Source organism: Gorilla gorilla, chromosome 16 (genome assembly GCF_029281585.2).
Source record: "Gorilla gorilla gorilla isolate KB3781 chromosome 16, NHGRI_mGorGor1-v2.1_pri, whole genome shotgun sequence".
NCBI classification, from domain to species: Eukaryota; Metazoa; Chordata; class Mammalia; order Primates; family Hominidae; genus Gorilla; species Gorilla gorilla.
In genome coordinates, this window is record NC_073240.2 from 40,329,473 (window position 1) to 40,355,504 (window position 26,032).

General features: G+C 42.1%; 1 protein-coding gene across 4 annotated transcripts in view; it reads right to left on the minus strand.

Annotated features, from left to right (window-relative positions):
* FSIP1 (fibrous sheath interacting protein 1) overlaps nucleotides 1–26,032 on the minus strand; it is a 192,472-nt gene that overhangs the window by 29,599 nt on the left and 136,841 nt on the right. The window contains exon 11 of one of the 4 annotated variants that reach the window (XM_063698463.1): nucleotides 18,753–19,058. The exons of the other annotated variants lie outside the window; for them this stretch is intronic. Within the exon in view, the coding sequence (XP_063554533.1) occupies nucleotides 19,038–19,058 (21 nt within the window). The 3' untranslated portion in view covers nucleotides 18,753–19,037. Of the gene's footprint in view, nucleotides 1–18,752; nucleotides 19,059–26,032 lie in introns of those variants that run through there. 4 annotated transcript variants of the gene reach the window in all.

Sequence of the window (26,032 nt, forward strand, 5' to 3'; positions counted from 1 at the left end):
CTAAAACTAATCAATTAAGAAAGTAAGTTATTAATAAATAATATAGAGGTAAAATTAGGAAAAACACAAAAGATTTAAAAGTAGTTAACTGGAGAAAATATCAATGGGTAGGGAAGGCTGAGGCAAGGGGCTGCCATTTTTATTTAAAACATTTTAACACAATTTTTTCTGTATTACTATAACAAAAGTTAAAATTAAATATAAAAATAAAAGTAATTTAAATGTATTCTTTTTTTTTTTTTTGACATGGAGTCTTGCTCTGTCACGCAGGCTGGAGTGCAGTGGCGCAATCGTGGCTCACTGCAACCTCTGCTTCCTGGGTTCAAGTGAGTCTCGTGTCTCAGCCTCCCTGGTAGCTGGAATTACAGGCACCCACCACCACACCTGGCTTATATATATATATATATATTTGTATTTTTAGTGGAGACAGGGTTTTACCATGTTGGTCAGGCTGGTCTTGAACTTCTGACCTCAAGTGATCCACCCACCTCAGCCTCCCAAATTGTTAAGATTACAGGAGTGAGCCACCATGCCCAGCCCAAATTTTTTAACAAAAATGCACTTAGAAATAAAATTTAAAATATTTAAATGAAATTCCCAGGTGATTGTATGTTTGGACATCAGAAGCTGACCCATGTTTCACAGAGCCAGAAATTTATATAATCTTGAAGCAAGAGAAGGGCATTTCTTAAAAAAAAAAAAAAATACAAAATTACAAATTCAAAATTAGGTACAAAAGCAAGTTTCTTTTATTTTAGAATGTGAAAAAGATCACAACAAATTACTGGGGTCTTGGGGAGGGTTGAATCCATTTCTTACAGTATCTCTTTAGGTCATTGACCTGACGTGCTTACAGAAATGTTTGCTGATTGCAACCTGGCTTCCTCTTCCCACCCCAAAACTCCTATAAGTGAGAGGCCCTGAGCTGAATCTTTACTGGCTTCATGGTAAATTGCTTCTGGGTACTATGAGATAAAACATTACACATTTCAGCTTGTGTGTACACAGAAATAAGCTGGACTACAATTACCCTGATCCTCCTGGGGGAAGCAGCTGGATAGGAAAGAAAACACAGAAGACTAGAACCTGGGCTTCCATCCAAGCTTTGCTGCCTTGAGCATGTCACCTGAGTTCTCAGGGGCTCATCTCCTTTATCTGTAAAATGAGGAACTTTAGAAGATAATCTCTACATTAAATTCTAACTCTAAAATTGCTTTTTACGAACAACTACACTAAAAATAAAAATAAATTTTAAAATAAACTTTTCTACTCACTTTAGAGTGTAGCCTGGGTAGAGTTGTGAAAACAAAATAATAGCAAAAAGAGAACTTTTATTTATTTAGCTCCTTCACAATATCAATCCCGAACTCTTATAAAATAACTAAAAATTCTCTGGCCTCAAAATATAAGTAAGAGCAAATGAAATACATTAAGCCCTCAAATTAATTTAATGATAGTGCTTCTGGGTGCAATACAGATTGGAAACTTCAACACGACCCATCTTTCTCATCTTTTGATTCCCAGCAGAGTCTTGCCCACAGTCAAAACTCAGTAAATGACTATCATGAGAATTGAATGATTAGAGTGCTGAAACCATTTTTTAAGGTACTATATTGATATAATTTATTTACAAATACTGAACTGAACTAAACTAGGGCTCCATCACAAACATCCCTAACTGCCCTCAATAGTTAAGGAATCATCTAACCCACAGCCTTTTTCCAGATTGCTCTCAAAAATTCTGAGCTAATAAGCACCATAACTGAACCACTCACTGTGCAGGCACTGTCAAGTAACCATCTGTTCAAGTATTCACCTCAAAGTATTCATCTTTCGTGCCAGCTCTAATTTCCCAGTATTCCATACACAAGTTATTATTCATACTATTCCTATCCTTCATAAAACTCAACATAATGCATCTCGGTCCTCATTTTTCCAGGCCAGAACCCAATCTCTTTTCACTCTGTACATGAAAGCCCCTCTCTTCCCACCTTCATTTTAGTAGCTCTTTTATGAATCTTCTTTCTCGTTTCAGCCAATACACACACATTTCATAGTAAAAGAGTAAATCTATTGGATTTTTCATCAGGAAAAGAATAGAATACACATGCAGTTTTAGTTCTGCTGCATCTTGCATCTGGTTGGCACACTAGGTTATGTCTTACAGAATATAATAAATACGTAGCATTCACTAAGCAGACTAGACTCTGCTCTAGGCATAATACATGTATTGATTCCTTTAATTTTGCAATAAACCTATTAGGTAGAAACTATTGTTATTTCCACTTTGCAGATGAAGAAACTGAAGCACTAAGAAATGAAGTAACCTCTCCAAGGTCATGTAGCTTCTAAACAGTGGACTTGAAATTTGAATCCGGGTAGTCTGGGTCCAGAACCTAAGTGTCTAGCCACATGGCTACACTGCCACTCGCTGTAAATGAGTTCTCCCTCTACCACCCTCCAAGTGTCCTTTTCCCAACTGCTACTCATTTTTCTGTCCATTCTATCAGATACAGAAACTCTCCCCGCAGAACAGTTTACTTAACTTGGGACTTTATTGCCCAGATTGGCTTTTGTATGTATGTTTTATGCAAATGTACACAGTGTATGTTTTATGCAAACATATATAGTGCCCTCTCTTTTAGCTCATTAAAAAAAAAAACCCAGCCACAGCTCCATTCCCAGGATGCCCACTGTTTACACATCTCCACCCAGATAAATGCCAGTTTGATGTAGAAGCTAAAGTTGATGAGGAATGCAACTTGTAATTGCTGGAGATGGAACACAGACTGTGGATTACCTCACTCTCATCCCTGCCCCACCTCCTATGCTATACATCCGGAGTTTCCCCAGCCATAAAAATCTCCAGTTAATTGGGCAATGGATTTGTTGACAAGGCAATCAAGATTATGTCCCTGGTGCAGATAATCAGAAAGTCTACCCATTACAAACCAGCAGAAGCAATCTAGTCCTTTGATGTAAGCTTACTTCCGGTGTTTTTTATTTCCCCCAAACAGCATTCCTAAAGACCCACCCTATGAAACCAATACCATTATCACAAGTGAGAAAAGGGTGGAAAGCTAGAATGTTCTAAATGATTAACAAGGAGAATATGGATGTACACAGATTTTAATGACACCTAGTTCTACTTCCAAATAAGCAACTAAAAAACATTCCACCGTTTGCTTAATGACGAAGATATAAGTTTATAGCTCTCTGTTGCAACCACTACTGGCAACACCTCCGTAGTAGTCTATTTTAGTCAAGGATTTTTGGCTATAAGGAACAGAAACCCTTATGTCAAAAAAAGAGGTGGTAGGGTTGAGGTTTGCTGTAAGATCAAAGAAGTCACTTCATGGACAACGACAAGCAGGAAATAAGAGTATAGACTGGCCTTTCGGAGTCTAGAGCTGAGAAGCCACCAGGAACCAAAGTCATGTGCCCCATCTGTCTTTCTGGGTCCATGTCATCTCTTCACTCACTGCCTGCCTGATGCATCCTCTTCTCTGTAAACCAGCTTTCTCTGCTTATTGATGGTTTCTGCTTTCTCACAACCTCAGGTTGCCTATGTAGCATGAACTGACTCTGTAAGAGTATCACACCCACCAACAACTATGTCCTTTAGCTCTCTATATTCTTTTGCTTAAATTTTCAAGCAAGATAACCTGGTTGGTCACTGGCCAGGTTGATGGACTGCCTGTGTCAGGTTCAAGTGTCCACCACTGGTCCAAACATCTGAACTGAGGGTCACATGTTAGAAACACAACCATCTAAGCCCAAGGTTTTGGCAGGGCTGTGGGTAAGGTGATTTCCCAAACAAGAAGGTATCAACAGAAGAGGGATTCAAAAATATCATATTTTTGAACTATAATTACTATGAAGTACGTAACCATCAGAAGGAACCTGCCACTTAATTTAGTTCTATAGTCAACTACAAGATTAATGATCGAAGTGTTTCCAAACTTCACTGATCTCATTAAATCTGGGTACTCACTGAAGAGTTATTTGAGATATAAATGTAGAACTAGTTGTCAGAAAATATCTACCTGTGCATAGAAAAATAAAGGCACTCTAGTTAGGCTACAGAACAGCACTATTGAGTTTGAATGCTCACAATAGGCTCACATCACTTGCTATAGCTCTTTTGGATTAAACACATCTAAAAATCAAGGGGTAAAAATAATTGGTGTTCATTTTAATGTCTGTATCAATGGCGCTAAGGATTCATAGGAGAAAAGGGCTTGTTCTTCCTTCCTCTCCTAGCTCCTTCCCTCCCTTTTCCATTCTCCCACCTTCCTCTCTTACACTGAGGCTACCCCAATCATATAAAGGCAAGTCCGGCAGGTAGACTGCTCTTAAGAGGCCAAACCAAGGACAAAGGGTCCTGGGGGCCAGGGACAATCTGGCATATTTTTCACCAGAATAGTCAGAGGCTGTCTGGCCAGAAGAGAATCTGAACTCTAGTCAAAAAGGAAGCAAATATCATTGCCAGAGAAACTATGTAAACCACCATCAAGAGTGACGGTTGAGGCAAGGCTGTAAACAGGAAAGTGAGTCAGCTCCCAGGTCAGCAGCCAGGAGGCTCAGTGGACAGAATAATACTGAGTGTGAAGTAGGTCAAGGCAAACAGCTCTGAAGCGAGGTCATGAACGTTGTGGTGGTGTGGGAAGCCCTTTTTATGTGGGGCCTGGCATGGCAAAGTCACCATGCAGAATCAAACCCCACCTATGCCTAGGCTACCCATCTTCCCCAAACAGCCGGGTGAGGCAGGGCTTGCCTTATGGGTTTGCCTGGTGAGAGGCTGCTGTGGCCCTGGGCATTCTGTGATGGCTCGTCTCCCGTGGCCCAGGTGCCTGGGCTGGCTCCATGGCTTCAAGGATCCAAGCTTTCTGTTTCTATGTACCAGAATGAGAGAGGTGGGCTGCCAGTGGGACCCCAGTGTGTAAGTTAGGGATGAGCATGGATCGAGGGAGCTAGAAGCAGGAGGTAGGATTCTCAAGTCCTACTATTTGAAAAAGGGCTAGAAACATGGCTTGCCAGGGACATAAGCAGAAAAGTGTGGAGGTGCTCGGTAGGAGAGCCAGACTGTGCTTTCTAACAGGGTGACTTTGCTTTCTAACAGGGTGACTGGTGAAAAGGGACTCTTATGTTTTCATTTTGTGGGACAATTACCATTTGAGGATTGCCAACAGTAGCTGTTTTCTAGCAGTAGAGACAGCAAGTCCACTTGGATCAGATGCCCTTTGTTCTGAGCAAGTCGCCGGAATGGCCCTGTTATCACATGTCTATCACTTCCTTTCCCGAAACAAGTCTGGGGCCCAGCTCTACAGCTGGAGGGGGCCTGGCACCTCTGCCCCGAACTCCCAGCTAAAAAAGCCTGGCCAGGAGATGAGGTGCACAGATTTGCATAAAGAGCCTAAAAAGGGGCCCCTGATTGAGTAGTTCTCATGCTCCGAGGGAACTGGAACGTACTCCACCCCCTACTCCGGGAAGTAGATCCAGTTTGTTACTTTAGAGCAGCTAGCTCCCACTGCTTGGCAAGACTGTTTATTGGCTATTATTAGTTATGAGTATCATTTGCATGGGTGAAGGCCTTCTGTACTCTCAGTTTGATGATGCCTATTTTTACTGTGTAGAGATAAGTTGGGTCAAGGAAGGTTGTGATGGGGTCAGTAGTCAAGAAGGCCATTAGCTATTTAAATACCTTAACCTCCAATGGATCCAGATTAAACCTCACCCTCTTGCAGGAAATCAGCTGATAGATGAGTCACATTGGAGAAATCTGGTATAAATGAAACCTAAAGAACTTATGTATGCCCACAGGGGTCTCTAGAACTTTAAATACTTTGCTTGATATCATCTAAACTTCACAATTGAAGAGAAGGTATCCTCAGAACTCTGTCTCAGGGATCTTCAACATGTGTCTTCTGTGTTGAGCTGGCCTGAAGATGGAGGTGCTGTGTCTGTAAAGGATCTTCCCAAACAGGGGTTCATTTAAGGCCAGGTCAGGGGAGTGTATCCAAAACCCTCCACCTTGTACTGGTGCTGAAAGAAGGTGGAGATGTGGCATGGCCTGGAAGGTAGTACCTGGCCTTGCACAGTCTGCCCGTAGGTCAGCAATATGGTTTGACTCTGTGTCCCCACCCAAATCTTATCTCAAATTGTAATCCTCATGTGCTGAGGGAGGGATCTAGTGGGAGGTGATTGGAACACAGGGGTGGTTTCCCCCATGCTGTTCTTGTGATAGTGAGAAAGTTCTCACAAAATCTGATGGTTTTAAAAGTGACAGTGACAGTTTCCCCCGTGTGCTCTCTCTCTTGCCTGCTGCCATGTAAGATGTGCCTCTGCCTTCCGCCATGATCCTAAGTTTCCTAAGGCCTCCCCAGCCATTCGGAACCGGGAGTCAATTAAACCTCTTTTCTTTATAAATTACCCCATCTCAGGTAGTATTTTTACAGCAGTGTGAAAATGGATGAATACAGTTAGACAAGGCTTCAGGTACCAGGACTTCTGCTTTCCAGAGACATGAGCCCTTAATACTTGATCAGTGCCACGATCACCAGCAGCTCCTCTGCCTCTTATTGTGAGAAGCGTCTCACTATCTGGACCCTGCCCCCTCACCCCAATCACAGAGAACACTCAGCTAGGCCCCACCCATATAAGAGAGACCCCTCAAAAAGATGCTCAACCCTGGGAACTGGAAAAGAAAACTGAGTATTTCCTTACATGCCCAAGAAGTTTCCCAGCAGCATATACAAGTCAAACGGCCAAGCTGCACTGACATTACACTGCTCAACATGACTGGATTCAGATTACCCATCATCCAGACCTGTGCACTTGCCTGCTGCCGGGCTGAGCACCTGCCTGCTGCCGGGCTGAGCAGATCTAACATGGCCTATGCTGCTCTCACAGGTGTAGACCTGGATGTCACTTCTGATGCCACTGCCATGGCCCCTCAAGTCACCCACGGGTACAGCAAGCCCCTCTTGGCTCCTTCCCAGGATTTCTTGTCTATTGCTGATGAGGTGTGAGTTGCTAATAAGGTGTGGGGTGATCAGCTGGCCACTTCTAGGCTTGTACAAACCAGAAGTGCAAGAGAATTCATGCCCCTTGGGGCAGACTTTGACCAAGGGGAGAGGGAAGGCAGTGAAGGAGTTACTTTCCCCCAGAAAGACTCCCTGAAGTGCAGTCACCCACATGGCATCTCTCTGCATATGTCCCACAAGTCACCCACATGGTATCTCTCTGCATAAGTCCCACAAGTCACCCACATGGCATCTCTCTGCATGTGTCCCACAAGTCACCCACATGGCATCTCTCTGCATATGTCCCACAAGATGAAACAATCAGCTGTACTTGCTAGCAAGCAGTAGTCAGGTCAATGATACAGCTCTTATATTCACTCTCTTTCTTTGCTTCACTTCTCTTGTTCCCCACTTCTGTTTCTCTGGTGATGCTTTCACTAATGAAGCAGCAGCAATATACTTTTGCCTCAGGCCCCACTGCTCCACACTAAGACACAATAAGCAACAGCTTCCAAGTCAGGGCTGGGCAGGGCTCTGAAGGGCAACTCGAACCGAACCAAACAGCGTGGGCCTGGAAGCACAGGGTCAGCAGCTCCAACCAGCCTCTGCAAACTGTCAACAAGGCTCACATGCTGGCACTGGCTGGGTGCAGGTACTGCAGGGTTATGGCCAGCACTGTCAACGCCATAGGAGATAGGAGGCAAAGTGATGCTTCAGGATCCTCGGGGCTCATGGCTTAATAGGTGGTTTCTACTGGCATAGCTGGGACCAGAGCAGCAGAGTACTGTCCAAGAAGGCAGAGTCAAAGGAGAAAATCCTTTGGAGGCCTAGGATTTACCCAGGGCAGCCAGAGGCAGCACCACTAGAGGCAGAATATGAATTGGAGCCAGGGAGAGAAAGCCAAGGTCACAGCTTAGGTTGGAGTGTCGAGATAAACAGAAAGAATGACAAGCATGAGGTATAAAAGAGGTCACGGCATGTTGTTCAGTGCCAATGCATGTCCACTGCGAAGACGTAGGAGGCCTGCTTTCATTCTGGATGGGCAGAGTGTAACACCAGGCCAGGGGGCTAAAAGGAGTGAGGCAAGAGAAGACCCTAAAAGCCACTGAGGAATCAAAATGAGGTGCAAGGTGAGCCATGCACATGTGTGACATTCCCTCACATCTTAGACGCATCTCCAGCACCCTATCTTTAAGTTATTTCCTCGTGGCATTTTATACTCCATTTGGGAAAGCCTCTCAAGTTAAGTGTTCCTTAAGCTTGCACACTCTCTCTCTGAAAGCAATAGAAAGCCCCAGCGGGAGAGGAAATACCCTTACCAGCAGCAGAACTTAGCAGGAGGAGGCTGACATTTCTAACTTTAGATTCTGGCTCTCTCATTCCCCAGCTGTTTGGTATTGGGCAAATCACTTAACCTTTAAAAGTCTCAGATTTCTAGTCAGTAGAGTAAAAATACTAACAACTAGCTGACTCCAAACAACTAGTTGGGAGGAATACTAACAAGCAACAATTTGCAATAGCATGAAATACCTGCGTGACGCTACAAGGACCATGCCTGATGCAGACGAGGCAGGAGCTCGATCAATGCTGGAACATCAATAGCAAATCTCAGCTTCCGTCTGGAAGCTGGCAGCAGCAGCAGCAGCCAGATGGCCTCTCTTGGAAGCTGTACACTGAAGCCTGTACTTTCCAAGTTCAACTGGCCCCTACTTTTGAAGATGTCTCTTGGATACCAGGAATGGAGCTTTATGGACGATCTCACAACTAACAATTCACAATGAGTAAGCTGTCATGTGTACTCTTGTAGATTCCTGGCGCTGGGGAGGGGGTGCTACAGAGGCCATGAGATGCTGGGAGAGGGCACCCAAGAGGGAAAGATTGGCATGTGATTCTCTATCATCTATCATCGCCCTCGGAAGGTTTAAACTTCAAGGCTGACACTATTAAGTCTTCAGCATCAGAAAGTACTGTATGTAGTAACCACAAAGTAACCAGAAAGGGGCTGGCTTCTAGATGCTTTTACATTTGGTTAAAATAATCCCTGTCAGGGCACCAGGTGAGTCTCTTCAAGCGCAGGGCTGAAGCTAAGCCAGGTTCATCCCATGTTCCACACACAGGGACACGTGCCCCATTAGTCAGTTTTTCTTACTCCTCAGGCTGCCCCTCAGCCCTCTCCGCCTGCGCACACCCTCCTCAGGAAGCAAACTCTATTTCAAATGTTTACTCATTTCCTATTGCCCTCACATCAAATCCTGAGGTGTGCTTCCTCACTACTGTCCCTGAGTCTAAGCAATCTAGGTCAATGTACAACTCTCTCAAGAAACAAACTCACATTTTATAGGAGCCTCGTTGAATCAGAATGACTTAACCTGAAGAGGTGATTCTAAGAATAGAATCCAAGCCCCATAGCTGGATGATAGAAAGATATTTGAAAGATATCACTTTGAGCACCCTCAAATCAGGCCACACTGGGCAAAGTTAGGCCTAGTCTGGTTCTACAAATGGTCAGTCCTGACAAATTTCATCAGATCTGATTCTCCTCTTGGGTATAAATCTAGTGCCATACAGTTAACTCCACATTTAACTTGTTAATCACAGAGAGCTTTTTTTGGTCACAAATGGGTGATTTGTAGCATTTCCCAGGGTTGAGCAAGTGCTCCTGAAGCTCTGCCCTGTCTAGACACGTATCTGAAATATCTAATTACCCCTGTACATTCTGTAGAGCACACAAAGCCCAACGTCATTACATAAACATGAAGCTCCATATTAATATATTTGCTCAGTGAACTGTCCTTTTACATTTGCCAATCTGAACGTGAAATCATGCTACTGCTGAGAATAAGGATAATATATTGTGAATAAGAAGTTCCAAGTTGTGCTATGATCCAAATTATGAAAGTTAAATTATCTAGAGAGCAAACCAAAAAAGCTGTGTAGTGAATTGAATCCAAATTCAGAAGAATCTAAATAGCTTGATGCATACCCTCTCTTAAATGACACATTTAAATAGTTTCCCTTTCACACAGAGCAAGAAGCTTTAAGAAAGAGATGAATCCATCCACCTCCCTCCCTGTCAGCGGGTCCCATATTAGGTGGGTATCCAGACCAGCCCAGGTCATTAGTCAGTTGCACTGGGGGTGGGGCATGGAGTGAACAGGGCTGATAGCCCTGGACCATCTACTATGCACCACATACAGTATTTATTCCATTTACCTCTTCCAACTACCTAGTGGGGAAAATTGGAAAATCATTCTCCACATTGAACAGATAAGGAAACTAAGCCTCAGAGAAATTGAATGGTCCAGGGCCCAGAACTAATAAAAAAAATGAAGCCAGACTATAAAGTTAGGGCCTTTTCACACTAATTGTCTTCAGACAGATGCTTAGAAGAGTTAGTTAAACTCCTTTTTCGAGGGGGAGCACCTGGCATCAGCATGGTACCATAACATGCCCCCTCCACACTCTATCCGGCATCTGAAAATGTGATACCACAGAGCAGCCTAGTAAGGGGAGCCCCTTTCAACTCATAAATCTGAGGCAAGTGTATAAACAAGAATCCCTCACCAGTGGGTGGCGGCTGCCCTCTGTGTCTCCCAAACCTGGGGCATCAGGCTGTGCCATCTCAGTACCTTCTGCATCTACTTTCCCTGCTGGATGTAAGTTCCTCGGGCTGGGACCAGGTCCTCCTCATCTCTGTGTTCCCATACCTAGCACAGAGCCTTGGTATAAGATGCACACATGGCAAAGCTTTGTTGACTACATGTTGCTTTCTTTGGGTGCTCCTCCGCCCTCTGCAGTGACATCGCACCCCTAAAAACTCAGTGCTCTTAGTCTGTCCCCTTACTGACCAGTGGTCCTAGGCCATGGCCCATCCTAGGCCCAACTCCTCTTCTCTCCCCGATGTCTTGTTCCTTCCAGAGCGTGCACTCCCCACATGACTTTGGATGACAATGGTTTAAGCAATTAATGAACCTTTGTTTATGATTTGGGCACAGCAGATAGCAATGCTTTAACTCCTGGAGAGCTCCCCATTGTGAGAAACCTCAGATCCCAGCAAGGGCAGACAGACAGACAAACTGATTGAAAGGAAGGGTGCTGAAAGTATTCTCCATATCACCCTGTATAGGCAATGACTCATCCCACCTACAGGCAGAGGCTAAGTAACGAAGACACCTCTTCCCAGACTTCATGTCCACTCACCATGGAAAAAATGCTTCAGATTTGCAAAAATGCCCAAGCGCAATAAAAAGCCTGCATTCTGGGCCTATTGCTGTGATATTCACTACAAGTCTGACATAGAGGTTTAATTTGGTCTGCTGTGAAAATAGAACTGAATAATAATCACAGTCTTTGATTGTGGTTAGGTTTAATTATAGAAACCTATTCAAGTACATATATATTAATAGAAAGCCTCACAAACATGGCAGAAAACCATTTCTGTTCATAAGTATGTACAGGGAAAGCTCTCCTTATTTACTTTATTTAAATAAACATTTCAAATCAGCAAACCAAAAAAGAGCCCCCATCTTTCATGTGAACATTTTCTAATCATGTCATGTTAATATTTTCTCCTTTGATTTCCAATGAGCTAGCACAAGCTCTGGCCTCTGCACTAGATGGTGGTGCTGAGTCACTTATTTAGAATGGAATTATGGATTATATAAAGACTGACAAGTACAATAGATGTTCAATGTGGTGGTTGTCGGAAACATCACCTAATTAAATATGCTAAAATATTTTGGCTGAAAAATTGTTTTAAATCTTCAAATTTTTATACCTTCTGATTTTCTTTGTTGTTGTTGTTATTGAGACAGGGTCCAACTCTGTCACCCAGGCTGGAGTGCAGTGGCTCAATCTTGGCTCACTACAACCTCCACCTGCTGGGCTCAAGTTATTCTCCCACCTAGCCTCCCAAGTAGCTGGGACTACAGATACGCACCACCATGCCCGGCTAATTTTTTAATTTTTTTGTAGAGATTAGGTTTTGCCATGTTGCCCAAGCTGGTCTTGAACTCCTGAGCTCAAGCAATCCTCCCGCCTCAGCCTCTCCAAAGTGCTGGGATTGCAGGCGTGAGCCACTGCGCCCGGCAACTTCTGATTTTGTAATATAGAAATAACTGTCTTGGCCAGGCGTGGTGGCTCAAGCCTGTGATTCCAGCACTTTGGGAGGCTGAGGAGGGTGGATCATGAGGTCAGGAGATCGAGACCATCCTGGTCAACATGGTGCAACTCCATGTCTACTAAAAATACAAAACTTAGCTGGGTGTGGTGACGTGTGCCTGTAATCCCAGCTACTCAGGAGGCTGAGGCAGGAGAATCGCTTGAACCAGGGAGTCAGAGGTTGCAGTGAGCCGAGATCGGCCACTGCACTCCAACCTGGTGACAGAGTGAGACTCTGTCTCAAAAAAAATAAATAAATAACTGTCTTTGGAAGTCAGACAAAATAATGAACAGCCTTTATTTCCTTTTAATCTAATTTCAAATTAATGTTTTAATTTCAAGTAGGCAGGGCAAAAACACAATTTCTCTCAAATCGGGTAATAAGAATTAACTGAAGGGTGATAGGTCGAAATACAAGGAGCATAAAAATGAAAACACAGAGATGTGGACTCAGAATTGCACTTCCCTTTGCTAGACATAAATTTCACTCCTATAATTATCATTTTTAATGTCCAAAATCTTCCCCACATAGGCTTTTTTTTTTTTTTTTTGAGATGGAATCTTGCTATCGCCAGGCTGGAGTGCAGTGGTGCGATCTCGGCTCACTACAACCTCCCCCTCCCGGGTTCAACCATTCTCCTACCTCAGCATCCCAAGTAGCTGGGACTATAGGCACACACCCTTGTGTCCAGCTAATTTTTGTATTTTTAGTAGAGACGGGGTTTCACCATGTTGGCCAGGATGGTCTCGATCTCCTCACCTCGCAATCTGCCTGCCTCTGCCTCCCAAAGTGCTGGGATTACAGGCGTGAGCCACTGCACTCGGCCTGGCTATACTTTTTAAATGTCCAAACAATTAATTAACTTAATCTAGTTTTTTTTAATTCGTAAAATGCATTACTTAACTGAATTCAACAGTTAATTAAGCCAGGTGACTTCTTCATGACTGACCCGTTAAAATCAATTTTGCATTTATAAATTACCATGAACCTATTAATGCACAGTATAATTACTGTATTATAACTAACTTCTACATTAAAACTTGCAATATGGACTGTGAAGCCAGTGGAGAGGAAAATCTTTAGACGTAGTTAATTGAATAAATATATAAATTTGAAGATTCATTAGGGATTTAAACATTCCGTTTCAAAACTGAAGCCATCACATACTATTATTCTAATTTATTTCAACCTACAGTTCATATTTAAGTGCTAAATATTAAAATGTTGTAATAGATGCTGATTATATCATCTTCATGTAAAATGAAACACCAGACTTTGCTGTCATACATACTGGACAATAGGTGAAAAAACTCCAACAGCAGAGTAAACCAACAACATTCCTAAATGATCTAAAGATTCTCACAGCCTCCAAATTTGCAGATACAGAAACTTACATATAGGCCCTCAGTTCTTCCACAAGCTCCATCACCCATCTACCAGCACCTGTACCCAGTGTCCCACCATCCCTCATGTCACTAGACGGACCCCCTGTGCTCCTCTTGATGGCTGTCCCCTCTACCTGCACACAAGAGACCACCTTGTCTTGCCTACTCAAGGTCATTGCTTTGGCAATCTCCCCACTCTCTTTTGTATCACTGCTTTCCCTCTCTCCACTGGATTTTTCCCATGAGCATACAAAAAGCTGCTATTCTCCAATATTAAGGAAAAGCCCTCTTTTGATCCCGTTCCTCTCTCTGCCCACCACTGCATTTCTCTTACTTTCTTTACAATAAAATTTCTTAAAATAATTGGCCTTACTATCACCAAATCCCTCTCCTTCTATTGTCTCTTAAACTCAACCCAAACAGGGTTTAGTCCACCACTCCGTTAAAACTGCTCTTGTCTATGGCACCAATGCCCTGCACATTTCTACAGCAGCTGTTCATTCTCAGTCTCCATCTTACTGGACCTCTCAGCACTGTATAACACAGCTGAACACTCTTCACCTGGCAACACCTGGATAGAGCATATTATACATTTCATAACTCAGCCCTATTTGTCAGTGTAACTTTCTACTTTGATTTATCCAGCAATTTCATTTTTTGGCCAAGAACTGCAACTTTCTCAAACCATTTTCCCCTTTCTTCATTGTCTTCACCACACTAGCATGTGACCTGTTTAGAGCTACTTCTCAGAACAAAACAAAGTATCTAAAACACAGTGATCATTACTGTGAAAATGGTGAGGAATAGAGAATGAAGCTTCACTGTCATGCGGACGCCATGTCTCCTTTCCACTAGTACATGTGCATCTTACACCAAGACATCAGTGGTACCTAATGTATCTTACTCCCAGGATCCTACGAGCACAATGTCACAATATATTGGACTAACATGGTGTCCTGTGTGACAACCTTGCAGACAAAATGGTAACACAGAGCCAAAAAGAAGATAGAGGCCTAAAAGTAAGGCAATGAAGTTATTCTGCTGCCCCTATGAGGTACAAGCAAACTGTTTATTCTCTGCTTATGTGCCTTTAGTAAAAAAAGCATTTGGGCTGGGTGCGGTAGCTCACGCCTGTAATCCCAGCACTTTGGGAAGCCGAGGCGGGCAGATCACAAACAAGGTCAGAAGATCGAAACCATCCTGGCCAATATGGTGAAACCCCCTCTCTACTAAAAATACAAAAATTAGCTGGAGCATGGTGGTGCATGCCTATAATCCCAGCTACTTGGGAGGCTGAGGCAGGAGAATCGCTTGAACCAGGGAGTCGGAGGTTGCAGTGAGCTGAGATCACGCCACTGCACTCCATCCTGGCGACAGAGAGAGACTCTGTCTCAAAAAAAAAAAAAAAAAAAAAAACCATTTGCCAGATAGATACATGCATACCAAAGATCAAGGCATGTATTGAGTTACTAGAAACTGTATCCTGAACAGGACACATGTTCCAGTAATCTCTCCATATTTCCATTTCCCCAATTACTCTAGTAAGTACACTCAGATCTCTTTCAAAGGGCCGGATCTAGCAAGTTCTTGACCTTAGTTCCATGTAAGGGATGTTGGGCTTATGAACTGACCTGTCTGGGAACAATCGGATGGGGGCTATGATTTCCTATTGTAATAGCTTAAATCAAGCCTCCATTTGCCAGAAGACCCAGAGTTTTTTGGTTGTAAAAATCAGGTGGCATAGCTAAGCGCCTATGCATTTCAGTCACAGGAATCCCATTATCAGTAGCCATTCCCAAACATTCCTGGTCATCCTGATTAAATACCCATCCTGCTGCCTATTATGGAAGCCATGCTGCCTACCCCCCTTGCCTTCTGATGGTAAGGTGCCGCTGCTTAAGCTCTATTACCCCAGGATCCTAATATCCCTAGTAAGATTAGGGAGTCCCATTTCAACGGTACCATACTTCACAAGCATCAGAGGTCTACAGAGAACAGCCAAATTTTTTTTTCCAGTGAAGCCAGTTGGTCCCTCCTCACTGTATCTGTTAGGCTGTTGTTGAAGAGCATCTCATCAGGACCCTCTCAAGGAAAACAATTGGAATACAGCTCTCCATACCCATGATATATCCCCTCCAACAAATATTATCTCCCTAAGTGCTTGGACTTCTTGCTCTTATAGTAGTATGTGACAGAATTTCTAGCAGCTCATTGGTGCCACGGTCCCAGTTTTGGTCAACCAGTCAAGAAAACATAAATAGATCAATGCCATCTATTTATGCTAGTACACTGAATTCAGAACCTCTGGTTAAGCTCTTATAGCAATAAATTCAAGCCATCTAAAGTGGTATTTTTCTCTATTTGACCTAAAACTTTCAAAATCCATTATCATACATATTCCCCCAGAATATTTTCCAGTATCAATTGGGAAAGTCTTGCAACTTTTTAGCACCATAAGCTATCACCTCCTACCTTTGACTTTGTCATTGGTGTTTTGAGGCATTCTGGGATCTAAGTTTAGTTACACATCTGGGAGTAGGGCAGAAGGAGAACCGACCTACCTTTGTAATGCAACTCCTTCAGATGGCAGAAAATTCCATCAAGACACGAATAGCCTCATCAGAGAAGGCCACAGGGCTGCTACAACTGGCAAAGGTGGGTTGATGGACTTTAGGGACTCAGGGTGCCCTGAATTCACCAAATCCTACCATATCCCCTGTTCTAGTTCCCAGAGTCCCACTCTTTCTCTAAATACCCAAAGCAAATACCAAAATAAGGGACCTAGCTGTGAATTCAAATGACATCCTTAGTTGACAACTTGCATTACTGCATTTGGCTTTTGACTTTTTAACCCTGAAAGAGTTACAAAATAAATTTGTAATATTTATATATAGTACAAAAGAGATTCTTTTAGCGTACTCGTAGAAAGTCCCTATTTTTCAATCCATCCTTAGGTAAGAATATTTAGGAATCTGAGCTTATATTCCCTTTCTTTAAGCTGTCTGCCACCGTTACATGCAGCCATCACACCAGCCCAGTTTTTCAAGTCCTCATTCCTATGCAGTTGTTGCATGGAAGTCCCTGCTTGGTTCCCAAAAGGTTTTCTTTCAATTAGCAACTCATTCTAGAAGTTCGCAGATGATTTATTTGCTAATTTTCCACCAAATGTTACGGGGTGTCAGTCTTATCCCTTATGCAGCTGGATTTTTCACTACCTTCAGCTCCAACTAACCCAGACAAACCAATCCCAGCTTCCCCCAATTTTTCTGTGGTTCTATTTCCTGGAACCATTCCTGGTTTCAAACTCCCTATCAATCTAGGTTCTTACTTGCAAATAACAGAAATAACAAAACTAAGACTGGCTGCTTTAAGCAGAAATTGAATTAATTGAAATGATGGTGGATATTCCCACACAATCACTGAGAAGGCTATGGAAGGTACTGGAAAACAATCAGGAAAAACAGTAGGCTACCCAATCACAACCAAAATCATGCCACAGAATTTAAGGCTGCTGCTTCCACTGGACCACTCAGCTAGCTAGCTGAGCTAACTACACCAACATCAAAAGCAGAAACAGGATGCGACTGCTGGAACTGCCACCACTGCCACTTCAGTAAACTGATGTTTCTATCATCACTGCACACATTGAGTAGACCATCACCCATTCTCTGTGGTCTGTCCATTAGTACCGAGTGGGTATTCCTGATAGGCTAGGTCTAGCACATGTCCTGTAGCCAAGGTGGCTGGGATACTGAATAGTGGAACTTCCTAGATTCAATGATGAGAGGCAAGCTGTGAATCCTGCTAAGACTCACAAACTAAGGAACTTCCCAAACAAGGGAAGAGAAATCATATGTAAGGCAACCAGGAAAAAAAAAAGACAAATACCCCTGTAGGTATCTTCTTGGTATTTTGGGGAAGCATCATTACAGAAAAAGAAGATGAATTTTTATGTGAGCCAAAGTTGGAAAATTTTCATGCTAAGGGAAAAACAGAATGTTGCAAAAGTTTCATTTATTTGCAGGTGTTTTGTATCTATGGCAGTTAGGAATATTTTATAGTGAATAAAAAGAAAGCAAGTAAAGAGAAAAGACTCCCTTGAGTTTCACCATGCAAATTAGAGAATCTGGAAATAATACTCTTGATCCCTCATTCTTTTTTCTGCCCTCAATAAGGCTGATTCAGAAAAAGTATTTATAATATCTGTTAGGATTTCCCAAGAATATTTTAAAATTCTACAAGGACTGACAAGAGAACATTTGCTACCAGTTAGAATGGATTTGAGCATCAAAGAACAGAAAAATTCTTATAATAACCTGATTTCACACTTCCCGTTAAGCATGCTTAGAGTACATTATAGCAAAGCATGTTAAAGCAATCTGCCCTCCAAAAAGTGCAACTAAGAGGAGAACCAATGGAGCAACACTGGAGAACCAGAAATTCAATTCTAGGAGAACGACAGGAGATATGTGAGTGGCCAAAGGAATTAGTGAGTACTTAGTGATTTTAGACGCTTTGCCATTGGTGAGGAGCAGGGAAGTTCTTTCTGCTTGTTAAAAAAGAGGATCTGGAAGCTATAGAAACACATGGTAATTTCTCATCTTAAGCAGGTATGTCGTCTTCTCTCTTGCTACAATCTTCAGAGTATTATATAAGTATTTTAATTTATCCATTTGTTAACATTTGGATATATGCATCCATTTCACTGTGTGTGTTTTGACAACATCTAGAAGACAAATGACTTAACAAAATGTGCTTAGATGGGCCATAAGAAAGAATGAAAAAGAAGAAAGGGGAAAAGAAGGTAATAACAAGGAGGCAAAGAGGGAACCAAAGAGACTATACTATTTTCCTATTTCATGCACATGTGGGTGTGTGTGTGGGTGCGTGTGTGTGTGTGCGCGTGTGTGTGTGCATGTGTGTGTGTGGTGGGGGGCGGTTTTGCCTAGCAAATTTGCTCCATTTCAATAGAAACTTTAAACTTCAAAATTCCTTTTTTTCTTATTTCTAAGTATAAAAGCTAATACTTATTTAAGACCCAGTGCTTTATATTAAGAAAAATATAAAGGTATACATTTAGATTTGAAATGTAGTCTATGAAATCGGAGATATATCATGAAATCAGAAGTAATATTAAAAGCAATAAAAGAAAACAAAGAGAAAAAAGAGCAAACGGCTTTTACATAGAGGTTAAAAATTTACTGAATTCTCTTGGTTCCCAACTAACACCAAAGACCAAAGTTCACCATTTTGCTTTTTTCTGAGGCTACAGAGATAGTGGTCATTGCCAAAGCTAGAAGGCCTGCGGGGAGTCCAGAGGAATTTAAGAGAAATGACTGAGCACTGGAGGTGATGAAGCAGAAACAGCATTTTCCTTGTTCCTCTGACTACCTTTTTATTCAAGCGTTTTTAACATGGCTCTTGTAGGTCTTCTTTGCAAGCCCTTGCCAGCAAGTGAAAAGCAATCTAGGAAACCACAAGCTTGGTCTGTAATTGAAACAAACAATTTTAGTTAAAGGTGATAAAAGCAGTAACAACAAAAATGGATTCGAAGTTGGTATACAAAACTCTACAATTATGTTTCTTTAAAAGGCTACAGTCAGGAACTACATACAATATATTTTGTATAGGAACTCTGCAACACAAGTGAATATGCTAGGGTTTCTCATGAGTCCTGTGACTCTCAGAAACCTTCTGTCTTCCAAAGAGTTCTTTGGATTCTACCGTAAAGTATACAGCAGTATATGGAGAGCATTTTTACTGTTTAAAATCACAAATGCAAATAAGAACATACTGTAAAGGGTTGAGTATCCAGTAGCACACTCTGGATACCCAAAAATGTACAACAGGGAAGAACGGGGACTATTTTTTCATATAAATTCTTAACAATCTGTAAAAGGAAAAAAATGAAAGCCCACAAATAAGCAGAGTAACTTAGTTATAAAATTTTAGTCATTTCAAATTCATCTCAAAATAACAAATATAGTATTTTATTCCCACTAGACTGTAAGTCTCACTTGTACAAGAGCCAAGTTTGTCTTTGCATTATTGTAATCCTAGCACCTAACAGGGTACCCAGCAAAGAGAAGATGCTCAGTGAATATTTGTTGATTAAATAAATAAATACTTAACGTGTAAAACAATAATTAAATGAATACTTGTGTTAACCCCATGTATGTACATAACATACACTAAAACACGCTTAGGACCCCAAATAATGTCAATTAACAACGAGAGGCTGAAAGGTGAGAAAAGAGGAGAGATGAAAGCATAAAATAGACAGAGAATTGTCACTTAATCTCTGGAAATTCCTGTAAGCAGTTATCCATTGTTCATGACACCTTGAAAATTCTCATCTTTAACCTATTAGAATTTCTTCAACTGGAATAGCCACAGCAGCCTCCAGAGAGATCATTTTTTCTGGGCATAATTAATGGTCTCCTCCTTGCTCCATTATCCTGATAACATTCAATGAGGTCTCATCTGGCTGCATTATGTTTGGGACCTGTGGTAATGTCATAGAATCAGAAAGCCTTACACATGAACCATCTAATTCAACCTCCTTAATTCACTGATGAGGAATTTCCCAGAGGTTCTGAGTGCCTTGCCCCGGGTCGCAGCAGAAAGAAAACTTCTTTTGTTCCACAGAGTTCTGGGGTACGTGATAAAAGAAGAACTTCAGGTGAATTACATTTAAAGGAGTTTGAGCAATGAATAATTCGCGAATTGGGCAGCCCCCAGAATCACAGATTCACAAAGACTCCAGTGCAGCCAGCTGGTAGAAGAAGATTTATAGACAAAAAAAAAAAAAAAAGGGAAACGACATACAGAAATTGGAAGGGAAGTACAGAACTGCCGGTTGGTTACAGGTCAGTGTATATGCCTTATTTGAACATCGTTTGAACATTGAGCAGTGTATGAAAGGTTGAAGTCTGGCCTCTGGCCACTGGGATTGGCCAAGACTTGGCTATTGTTACAGGTGCATACTACTAAATTAGGTTTTCAATCTCATCTGCCTTTAAGCTAGGTTACAGTTCACCACAAGCACTCAAATATAAAAGTACAGAGTCCTTCTCAGGCCATATTTAGTTTGCTTTAACATACTGCAAAGAATACTAAATTATACATCCCAAAAGGCTCATGGACAGAAATGATTTGTTACTGAATATAAAGATCTATTCGACACCTGGAAATCTTTGGAGACAAAGATGCTTCAAATAGCCCATAGAAGGGAATGCATAAGGAAGCTAACACATTACAAATACAAAATTTTTCTATGCCTAATTCAAACTGAAAAAAAAAAAATGTTTTTTTAATTCCTGTCATTCTCCAGAGAGAGGAAAGCAAGAATTGTTCTCTACATCTGAGCTGTGGTGTCAGCATATTACCCACCACTAGAGCACAAAAGCAAAGTTCAGGCCCTCATTTTAGAATCAACATGGGTGGCTGGTGACTGTCAATTTCACCAGTGGGTAAAAACACACGACTTCCCTGGATGCCTGTCATTTGCCTCTCATCGCATAGTAACCAGCTGTATAAGTAAGCAAAAAAATCCTCAAAACTGTTTATTGACTATAATTAACAGGGTTTATGGTATTTGAAAGCAAATAAGCACTATGACAAATATAATAAAATATGATGCATAAAAATGATGTAAAACTGACTTGATGTTCTATCTGACTTTCCAGTGAAAGTCGTTTTCCTGGTTTACCTGATGAAATGTTTCAGAGGTTCATTGCATGAACTATGAGTCATAGCTTCAAGTCTCTGGTTGCCACTTTACCATTTACATGATTTAAGGCCAAAATCTGCTCTCCTTCCTATGTCATAACAAAACCGCGCAAGACTATAACGTAAGCCTCACCACCCATATCCTAGAGCTTTGCAGCAACCAGCAAACGTAAAAACGGAAAACACCAGAGCTCTAAACAGATTACCCAGCTGCTGTGTAAATTTACAGCAGTCTATAAGCCTTCATAATATTAGTAATATTTATAAAATTATTGAGCGGTCCTTGATTATAGTGATTACAGAAATGCAAATTGCAGTCACAAGAATAGGATGTGGGTTGGGACTCTTGAAATCAACCTTCATTTTTTGACCTGACATTTGATATTTTGCTATAAAGCCTCCAATTTGAATGTTCTACTTGTCAGAGTTAATGAAACTGAAATGAGTCACAGATACTATCTATGACTCATATTATTATAATATCACAATTATATAATACTGCACATATTCATGGTGCAAAAAAGAATGCCATAGGACAAAAGAACTTCCCTGTAGATCCAGTCATCACAATGAATAAAGCCCTAAGCATGCTTGCTAATTTTAATGGGACCGAAGAGTCTTAATGCAAGTTTCCCCTCTCCCACCCCTGTTTTTTATTTAATTATTTTTAACCTGCTTCTGGTCCAAGAAACCATTTCCTAGCCTGGAGTGCTAGGCATTTACTAATGGCCTTTCCAGCAGGGCTGACATACATGAGTGGCTGTCTCCAGCTCACTCACAGACTTGGGGGCGGCTCTTAGCAGCCTGTTTCTACCTGAGGGTCTTTGTATTTAACTGAATTCTTTAGTGACAGGGATCTGCAGAATAAAGAATGCTGCATGGGGTAGGAATGCACACACGTGTTTTCAGCTGCTTCATATTCAGGCCTGCTGTGACTCAGCTTACAAGATCAAAGTTATAAACTCATTTTTCATTTCTTAGGGGAAAATGTCTCAGTAAAAGTACAAAAACCTGAAACCTTTTTTCAAGGAAGATATGAAACAAACTTTCAAAGTTTTTTGGTTTGTTTTGTTTGTCTGTTTTGCTAAGTAGTGGTCAGTATCACAAGATGACATCCGTGAAGCTCCACTGGTGACTCTAACATTATATATAAGTTGATTCCTATGGTAAAGTGTATAAACTCACTGGTTATTGTCATTGTGTTCATCCACCATCATTGAGCATATCTCTAAAACAATGTTGTACTATAATTTTTTCCCAGGAGTTTTAGAGAGAAAATAAAATTCCTCTAATGGAGACAGTTTCTTGACACAATTGTTCAGTCCTCGAAGCACTTCATTATTAGGTGGTAGCCACACATTTGAATCAATAAATTCATATTCAGACTCTGCCTTCAGAGAAAATCCTGTAGCAGTATAATTAATCCTTTGCACCTGAGGTTAAAAATGTGGCCGAATAATAACATCATTTTTAGGCACTGGCAGAGCAGAATTAAGTTCAATAAAAAGTGGGAAAGATAAAAGGAAAAAAAGGAAGATCCAACATATGAAGTGGCTGCTATTTTATTTCAACATTGCTTATATGTTTAGGAAAACATTTAAAAGATGAGTAGACAAGAATGAAATGATGTATCACAAGAAGTTTGTTTCCTTCTTACAGGTTTCAAAACTGAAATTGTTAGAGAAAATGAAAAATGAGTTTTTAAGTGTTGAGAGTAATTCTAGAAAATATTTGTGCACACAAAGCCTGACTAGACCTATTCCAGATGATGTTCTTATCTGGAGTTTCCCAGCTAGGTTAATGCAGGCATTACCAAATCCTGAGGTACCTAAAAGTTGTCAGAGAAAAGATAAAACAAAAATAAAAGATGGAGAAACAAATAATATAGACTGTTTTCTGATCAGAAATAAGCCTGCCAACTACCCATTAGAGACTGGTTAATACTTCTGAGTCTCAAATTGCCTGAATTTATTCTGGAGCTTCTAGATATATCTGGGGAAATTGAGACAATGTACTTCTTTCTTTTTGTAAAAAAACAGTAGATGTTACCCAAATAAGTGGGAACATCAAGTCTGGTCTTTATTTCTGAGATTGCCTGCAAAGTTGCTACATCCATAACAGAAGTGCCTTTGCAGTTTACTCTTCAGCATATATTATTTCATAAGCAAGGTACTCAAATTGAATCTCAGCTTCAAAACTTAGTATCAATCACATTTTTCAACCTTCCAGTTTAGTTTTGGTATGACTGGAAAATTCTGCAATGCTAAGGAAGTGTGCCAACCATAAATTAAAATAACATCTGAATGTACCCTACATAGTTTATAAGCCTACAAAGGACCTAACGTCATGAGGTTTATGAGTAACAAACCTTGGTGACAGTAATTTTCCTTAGCTGAAACTCTCTATCACTTAAAATAGTCTGTCAGACACCCAGTTACACTTTGAGATTTCTCATCAGGCTTTTAGTATTTTAAAAACTCAATTTCTGAAATTTCGCCTATACACTCGATCCTTCCAAACACACCTCCCTCCTGAAATTTCATGCTCCTCACAGCTGAATGCCTGCGACTGTCCCGAACACTTCCCCTCGCTACAGGAAAATGCATTAACCTCCAGCTGCCCGGCCGAGTGTGCCATGTCCGTATCAATTAGGCTTGAGCATTTAAAACGGCTGTTCCTGAGGTGATTAATGACTGCAAATGAGAAGACCTTTCGTTTCCCGGGGACGGGTCACCCCAGACCCTGTGTTATCGCCACCAGTCAAGGCATCCTGCTGAACCAGGCTGCCATGCATCCCCTTTCCAGCCCATTTATCAGTCAAACCTGCCAGGATGATTCTTTTCAGGTGTGCATCTGAGACACGAGGGGAGAGACCTTTGTTTTAATTGCCCATGATTTGCTTTATGGTCTCCAAGAACTCATGAGAACTTCTGCCAAAGTAGTTTCAAATTCAGAAGCTGGGACAAATGAGCATCTCCACCATGGATGAGGAGCAGTATCTAGATACACAATGTTCAAAAGCACTTTTCAGCACTATGATTTACAGGCAAGTACTGAAAAAAAAAACTTAGCCAAGAGGATTTTTTGAATTTGTAACTAAACGTAAACCTGTTTTATAGCTGGCTTCTCATTGTTCAGGAAATTCCAAGGCCGGCTGCCATCAAAGGTTGAGAAAATAAAATGATTTAATTCAAGTTTTCAAATTGCTCATGTAAAATGGTATCATTCCATTTCTCATCCACGTATAAGTGAGCTGAACAATCATCAGGCAGTTATAGTCAAAAGAAACTTTTCAGAACAAAGCTGTCATTAAGAGATATAAAAAATTTATCCAAAGAAGACATAACAATGGCCAACAGCTATGTGAAAAAGTGCTCAAAATCACTAATTATTAGGGAAATGCAAATCATAACCACAATGAGATATCACCTCATGCCTGTTAGTATAACTTATCAAAAAGACAAGAGATAAGTATTGATGAGGGTATGGAGAAAAGAGAAACTTTCTACATTCTTGGTGGAAATGTAGATTGGTACAGCCATTGTGGAGAACAGTATGAAGGATCCTAAAGGAATTAAAAATAGAACTACTGATACAGTGGCTGCTGCCATCATGTCAGCTGCAGCAGGGAAGCGTGGCTGGGGCTGCACACTCCATGGAGCCAGTAGGAGCCCTGCCTCTTCTGAGTTGGAAAGAGAGCTACGTGCCTCTGCAGCCGCCCAAACTGCAGCTACAGACCCAGGCCTCCTGCTCTAGGGAGCAAGCAGGAGCCTCGCCCTCCTGGGTGAGGCTACAGGCCACCTAAACTACAGCTGTGAATCCAAGCCTCCCTTGTGCTCTTGGCGGAGCCAGGAACAGTCAGGATCTGCCCTCCCAGGTGCAGCTGGAGCCACGGCACTGGCAGCTGCAGATCTGGGACTCCCAGTTGGGAAGCAGGCAGGAACCAGGGACAAGCAGGAGCCCTGCCTCTTCCGAGTTGGCCAGGCGGGAGCTCCTGGCTGCAGCTGCTGCTGCCCTCCCACGTGCAGGGCATCTCTGCAGCCTGCACCCTCGGGCACCCCAGGAAGGTTCCCTGCCCCTGTCCCTGAAGGCTCAGGGGTGTCTGCTCCCACTGCCTGGCCTCTCTCCGCTCCCAGTCCCCAGCTCCAATCTCGGAGCGGGGTTGGGGCCGAGCCCCAGGGCCATGAACGGCAGCAGGAGGCAGACAGAGTCCGGGGTGGGAGAGGGCAGGGTCCCCAGTAAGGCCCCACTTTCAGGCCGTCCCTGGCCTGAAGACTGGGGGCCGGGCTGCCAGTCCTGTGGACGGGAGTGGAGACTCATGGTGCCTCTTTGGCTTGCCCATGGACCAACTGGCATGCACTCTGTCCTCTCTGAACTCCATAAAAGCTCTGTACTCAGCCAGAGCAGGGCAGAGGATGGCTAAGGACGAAGAGGGCAGAGAGAATGGGAGCAGACCACAAGCTGCAGAGAAGACTACCCTGTCTGCTGATAGCTGGAGACGATGGGAAGACCAGCTGCAGAGAGGAGTACCCTCACTGCTGAGAGCTGCAGAGATGACCTGCCAGTAGAGAGGAGCTACTCACTCCTTTGAGCTGTTCTAACACTAAATAAAACTCTGCTTCTTCACCCTTCACTTGTCTGTGTACCTCATTTTTCCTGGATGCAGGACAAGAACTCGGGCAAAGGCGCTGGGGCCACAGAGGTTTCCCACCAGAAAAATCGACACCTGA